The 7012-nt window shown below is 45.5% G+C and overlaps 1 protein-coding gene across 1 annotated transcript in view; it reads left to right on the top strand.

Moving 5' to 3' along the window:
• The first annotated feature begins 6 nt into the window (after positions 1 to 6).
• GID4 (GID complex subunit 4 homolog) overlaps positions 7 to 7012 on the top strand; it is a 29301-nt gene continuing 22295 nt past the window's right edge. Inside the window, exons 1-2 of the mRNA XM_004381006.3 lie at positions 7 to 230; positions 6040 to 6099. Of these exons, the coding sequence (XP_004381063.1) occupies positions 42 to 230; positions 6040 to 6099 (249 nt within the window). The 5' untranslated portion in view covers positions 7 to 41. The remainder of the gene's footprint in view (positions 231 to 6039; positions 6100 to 7012) is intronic.

Below are 7012 nucleotides of genomic sequence, written 5' to 3'. Positions count from 1 at the left end.
TCCTCTCCCCTCCCCCAGCCCTGGCTCCCGGGGACCCCGCGATGCCGGTCCGCACCGAGTGTCCCCCGCCGGCCGGTGCGTCGGCCGCCTGCGCGGCCTCGCTCATCCCACCGCCGCCCATCAACACGCAGCAGCCCGGCGTGGCCACCAGCTTGCTCTACAGCGGCTCCAAGTTCCGTGGCCACCAGAAGAGCAAGGGGAACTCGTACGACGTGGAGGTGGTGCTGCAGGTGAGCGCCGGCCGGAGGCCGCGGCACAAGGACCTCCTCGCGGCGCTCACGACCCGAGCCCGCCCGCGGTCCTCGAGCCTGCGGCTGCGGATCAGGCCCTCGCCGCCGGGGCCTCTTAGCGCCCGGTGCTTCACAGCCGGGACCTGCCCAGCTGGTGTCTCAAACTCTGCGAGCCCCAACCCTGACCTGCTCCCTAAGACTGGGACGCACTCCTCCAGACATGAAGCCCCTAGACCAGATACCCCGTGACTGTGACCTGCCTGCCTGGGATCCGGAAGCCACCCCCACCACTTGGACCTGGGTAGTTCCTCCCCGTGACCTGTCCTGTCGCCCCTAGACCAGCTCCCACCAGTTCCTCTCAGACCATAAAGAACTCCTTATTGGATTCACCTAAATTGGGACGTCCCCTCCCATGGCTGGGCCCGTGACAGATTCCCTCAGACCTGAGACATGCCCCCCTTTCTTAAGTACCAGGAATCCTCCAAGATCAGACCTCACACCCCAGGGTTCTCCTTCTCCTCTGATTTCCTCTTTGAGAGAGCTTGATCTGACCCTTCACCCTGCCTCTATTAGCCCCTGAGCCTGAGAGCCCCCAAGCCACAACTGATTGCTCAGACCCTGGCCCTCGTCAAGACCAGGGCCTCACACCCTGGGAGCTGCTCGGTGGGGCTCCTCACAGTCTATTGCCCCTTCTCCCCCACCCCCCTACTTACCCACTGCTGCAATCTCTTTTTGTTGCAAGTACCCAGCTCTTCACAGCTGCCTTCACCTCCAGGCCCCCGTCCCAGGCCTCTCATACCCTTTACCCCCATTCTTTGGCCACTTCCCATCTGCCCTGCTTCCCTGGCCCTATACTCAGAACTCCTTCCCACCCCGTATCTGAATATTCCTCATTCTTTGCTCCAGGGGACCCTCTTTCCGTATTCTTAACTTCTGTCTACACAGACACAGTCTCTCATACCTGTGTACTAGCAAATCTAACTCATCCAGTTCTGTTTCTCACACGGATATTTCCTTTCCATGTCCATCCTCCTCCCCGCATTTGACCTGGATTTCTGAGTATCTGCTGCCAGGTGCTGATCAGCTTTGGAAGTGTACCTTCACCTCTCTTGGCCCTTCCCTGTACCTCAGCCCTTAGACACAAGTGGTAGCACACTTGACATTTTTCCCAAAGCAGAGTGATGGTGGTAGTGAATACGCCTTTTGATCTTCTCTCCCTACAAAACTGTTCCTCCCCTATGTCTGCCTTTGCCTTTGCACCCACTTTCTCCCTCCCTTTGCTCCTTTTTCCTTAGTATGATACCCCACCTCCTAGGCCGGTCCTAAAAGTCCCTGTGAGTATCTGTCGCCTTGACAGCCCTTATGGAGAGCTCTGAGGTCCTGGCATGATGCCCTCCTGCTTCCATGGGCGAGGATAGAATGTAGATGTGTCCTTTCCTCATGCCCACCCATTGACCTTTTTTATTTTAAATCTTAAACAGCATCTCTTCTGAACAAATAAGTCTCCCACCCAAAAGACAATGGGGACACATTTTTCTTTCTGCTAACTGTAGCTCATTCATCAGTTTCTTTTTTTCTTACTGTTCTGTGGGAATAAATTTTGTCTTGTTTTTTAGTCGGGAAAACTGCATCCTCGTGTTAATTATGTCTTTGGTCTGTGAACCTAAAACTCTGTTGTGAGCTGTAATGTTGATTATAATTGAAAAACTAGTGTGGTTGACATCTTTCAGTCTCAAAATTATAGTTCTCATGAGGCAATCCCCTTTTTGCTTAAAATGTGAGAAATTAGTATGAGAGTACAGGCTCTTTTTTTTTTTTTTTTTTTTGGTAACCATAAAATCCTGGAAGTGAGATCCGTGGTATGGGTCATGTTTGGCATGATCTTGAATTTGTGCCCATTTTAAAAGTTAATAGTTTCTGATGTTTTAGGGGACAACTGGCAGGGTAGCGAAGTGTCAAAAGGAAATCTGCTTTGGTTACTTCTGTCATTAGTGTGTGATTTCTGAACTCCTGTCAGGTGCCAGGTTTCTTTGTGAACCCACAAAGGGATGAGTGAGTCAATGGGCTTATAGAATCTGATGTTTGGGGGAAACTTGTACTCTGCTAGCAGCTCTCAGGGCAGCCCAGAGCAGACATCCAGCGCAGGGCTGGAAGCTACTGGAGTATGATGCCCGGGGCGGGGCGGGGGGGCGGGGAGGCGGCTGTCGTCATGTCAAGGAATGCTGCCCTGCATCTGGATTAGGGAGCTGCTTGTTTGTTATGGGGACTAGTCAGTGGCATGTAAATTGCCCGATCATCTGGTTTTTCAGCCAGGACTAGTTTCTTGGACTCAGCTTCTCAGAATACTTCTCCTGCCTTTCATAATTCAGCTGCTTTCTTTTTTTTTTTAAAAAAAAAAAACAGTTTTAGTAAGGTATCATTCACATACCATACAGTTTCACCCATTTAAAGTGTGCACTTCAGTAGTTTTTAGTATGTTCATTGAGTTTTGTAACTATCACCACAATCTAATTTTAGAACATTTTCATTACCCCTCAAAAAAACCCATGCCCCTTAGTCACCACCCACCCACCACACCTACCCTTATTACCCAGCCCTAGGCAACCACTCATCTACTTTCTGCCCCTATAAATTTGCCCATTTTGGACATTTCATGTAAGTAGAATCATACTTTTTGTGGTCTTTGTGACTGGCTTCTTTCACTCAGCACAATGTCTTCAAGGTTCATCTATGATGTAATATGTATCAGAACTTCATGTCTTTTAATGGCTGAGTAATATTCCATTGTATTATATACAACATTTTGATTATCCATTTATCAGTTGATTGACACCTGCATTGTTTCCATTTTAGCTATTGTGAATTGTGCTGCTGTGAATGTTCATGTGCAGGTTTTATGTGAATGCATGTTTTCAATTCTCTTGAGTAGATACCTCGGACTGGAGTTTCTGGGTCAGATGGTAACCCTATGTTTAACTTTTTGAGGAACTGCCAAACTGTTTCCAAAGTGACTGCACCATTTTACATTCATTCCCACCAGCAATGGATGAGGGTTCCACTTTCTCCACATCCTTGCCAACACTTGCTATTATTTGTCTTTTTTATATTAGCCATCCTAGTCGGTGGCTGAAGAGCTCAGCTGCCAACCGAAAGGTCAGCAGTTCGAATCTACCAGCCGCTCCTTGGAAACCCTATGGGGCAGTTCTCTGTCCTATAGGGTCACTTTGAGTCAGAATGGACTCTATGGCATTGGGTTTTTTTAGCAGGTGTGAAGTGGTGTCTCATTGTGGTTTTGATTTGCTTTTCCCCAATGACAAATGAGCATCTTTTTTGTGCTTATTGGAGCACTTTCTTTTCTGAGATTTCGTTTTAAAGCGTTCTTCAAACCTTCGTGAGGTCCTGACTGGGTCATTTTGTCGTTTGTTCTTCCTCGCCATCCAGGAAGCCGAGTAAATGAAGCCCAGTCACTGTGATGGGTACATTAAAAAGAGCAGCTGCTAGACACAGCTGTGCCAGGAGACCTTCTTGCTAAGCATTGGCCTTGTTATTTGTCACTGAGATACTGACCTGTCACGTGACTTGTGGTGTATTTGAGTTCACCATCCATCATCAAGATCAATTTGGGCAGAATAGGAGAGACACATGGTTGAATGGAGGCCAAACTGAAATTCTGATTCTTGAGCATGCAAAATGTTAGCTGATTTACAGTTCAAATTTTAATCTTATTATCTAGTACCCTTGCCACCCGATACCCTTTCCAGCAGTTGTGAAAAAACCCCAAACCATGTTGAATTGAACGACGATTGCATACATGACATATAAGGCCTCAGGCTAGAGCTCTGTGTCCTTTATTAAAAATTCTTGGCTGAACTAGGTTAGTGTGTATCAGCTGCCTCGATAATGTCCAACACCCAAGATCAGCAGATGAGGGTATTTCAAATGCTTTCACAGTTTTCATATGGAATACCCTTGCCACCAGCACCAAACTGTGAGGGCACGTTAGCCTCATTGAAGCTAGCTTACTTTGGTGCTGACATCATCTGGCTGACTAGGTTCATTGCAGTTTTTAAGGATTGCCTTAGTCTTTGGCTTAGGGTATAATCGGAAGTAGTTGAGTTCCTAGTTCTGATAAATGCCACAGTACTTTTTTAGGTTTCTTGAAGTGAGACCCTATTTAACATTAAAATCTCAATGTGCTACAGAGGCATTGTATTTTTTTTTTTTTTACTTAAAATTTGTTTTATTTTGGTAAATATATATATAAAACAAAACATTTGCCATTTTAACCATTTTTAGATGTACAATTCAGGGATATTAATTACATTCACTGTGTTGTGCAACAATCACTATCCATTTTCAAATCCAACGAATCTGTTTTTGTTTTGTTTTTAGTTTTTTTAATTGCGATGAATATGTATGTAACAAAACATTTACCATTTCAACATTCTTCACAGGTGCAGTTCAGTGATATTAACTTATATTTATCATGTTGTTCAACCATTACCATTATCCATTTCCAAAATTTTCCATCAGTGCTGGTGTATTTTGTTTTGCTTTAATTCCAGTGCTTTACTTTGTAAGTGAGTCCAATTCTCATGAAATCTGAAAATCTACCTATTCAGGATGAGTCTGTATAGATTTGGATGAAATATACTAGTTGATATGCTTTCAGCTACAAGTAACCATGCCTGTTTAAAAATAATAAGTGAATTTATTATCTCATGTTACACGGTTCCAGATTGACTACTTTGGGGGCCCCCGCCAGGTCCTGTTCCTTCCCTCTCTCTGTGCTACCATCCTCGTACACCCACCACCACTGGAAGAAAAAGAACCACTTCTTCCTCACGTGTCTTTCTCAGAAGCCAACCAGTCTTCCCCAGAAGCACCCAGGACACTTACACACACATCTAATTACCCAGAACTGGGTCGCTCACCCCTAAACCAATGACTCACAAAGGGAGCGTGGGTTTGGCTTAGATCCATCAGGGTTGACCAGGATTCCTGGGGGCAGGGTAGGTACCAGAACAAAATCAGGGCCCTGCCAGCGTGGAAAAAGAGGAAATTGATTATTGTGTAAGCACCTGGCAGTATCTGTGCAACCAATAATTGGTGGCTGCTAAATCTCAAAATCTACTATGTCTGTTATTTCTGTTTATTTTAGGCTTCTAATTCATTAAGAAATTCAGGTATCTATGTATGAAATGGGCAGAGTGGGCATTATAATATCATATTTTTGGTTGGTATTTTGATTCATAACTGAAATCCATAGCACGTAAGTTTTCATAAGATGCTTTTCCTGAGTATTCTCCCATTTCACAAAGAAATCATATGTGATGGTGCTTAGTTGGTGGAGTCGACTTCCTAGCAGTGATTGAGCAGTGTGGAAATAGAAATAGGCTAAAAAGACATCAGAAAGAGATTAAAGCCTAGGGTTGGGTGTGATACCATGGATATAAGCAGACATGGAGACCAATGGCCCAGCATTGCAGAAAGTCTGTAGATTAGCATACAGAACAGAAGACAGCACAGCAAGTGGGGTTTGAGAGTGCTCACTGTTCAAGGAAAGCACTTCCATCTCAAGGCATTTAGCTGAAAGAAGTTAAGAGGGTGCTGGGATTGGTTGAATCATGACAGTTTCAAGGTTGGGTGTGTGCTGGGCATGCACTGACCTCCAGGTCTCCCTCACCTGAGTTGGGCCCCTGTGTGTTTATTGGACTGGTGGGTGCTAATGGATTTCCAAAGTGCTCCCCAGTTTGTCCCCTACTAGGTTCATCCATTTGTAATGGGATTGTGTGTCCTTTCTTTGCAGCACGTGGACATGGAAAACTCTTACCTTTGTGGTTACCTGAAAATTAAAGGCCTTACTGAGGTAAGTATTCACTTAAATGGATTAGAAGTAGACAGCCTACTTAGCAGTTTAACAGAATCAAGGGTAGACAATTTCAGCTCTTGGGAGACCTGATTAAAGCACTCTGGTTTTTTGTTTTCCTTGGGTTGTTTGTTTTATTGTGATAAAATATATATAACAAAAATTTTACCATTTTATGTAACAATCTTTGTTGGTTACCAGGGATGGGAGGGGTGGGGGGGAAGTACTAAATAGGCAATAGATAAGTGGTATCTTGGGTGAGACAGTACACAATACAGGGGAAACTAGCACAACTTGTACAAGGAAAGGTCATGGAAGCCCCATAGACACATCCAAACTCCCTGAGGGACTGAATTGCTGGGCAGAGGGCTGTGGGGACCATGATCTCAGGGAACATCTAGCTCAATTGGCATAACACAGTTTATAAAGACAATGTTCTATATTCTATCTTGGTGAGTAGCGTCTGGGGTCTTAAAAGCCTGTGAGTGGCCATCTAAGATACTCCGCTGGTCTCATCCCTTCGGGAGCAAGGGAGAATGAAGAGAACAGGATACAAGGAAAAAATAGTCCGAAGGACTAATGGACTACAGCTACCAAGGCCTCCACCGGACTGAGTCCAGTACAGCTAGATGGTGCCTGGCTACCACCACTGACTGCTCTGACCAGGATCACAACAGAGGGTTCTGGACAGAGCTGGAGAAGGATGTAGAGCATAATTCTAACTCACAAAAAAAAGACTAGATTTACTGGCCTAAAGGAGACTGGAGAAACCCCGAGAGTATGGCCCCCAGACACCCTTTTAGCTCAGTGGTGAAGTTATCTCCGAGGTTCACCGTTCAGCCTGGGAGTGGACAGCCCCGTAAAACCAAATGGGACTAATGAGGTACAGTAGTTCAGTGACAAGGACCAGAAG

This window comes from Trichechus manatus, unplaced genomic scaffold (genome assembly GCF_000243295.1).
Source record: "Trichechus manatus latirostris isolate Lorelei unplaced genomic scaffold, TriManLat1.0 scaffold00080, whole genome shotgun sequence".
Lineage (NCBI taxonomy): Eukaryota > Metazoa > Chordata > Mammalia > Sirenia > Trichechidae > Trichechus > Trichechus manatus.
This window is presented reverse-complemented; position numbering and strand designations above follow the sequence as displayed.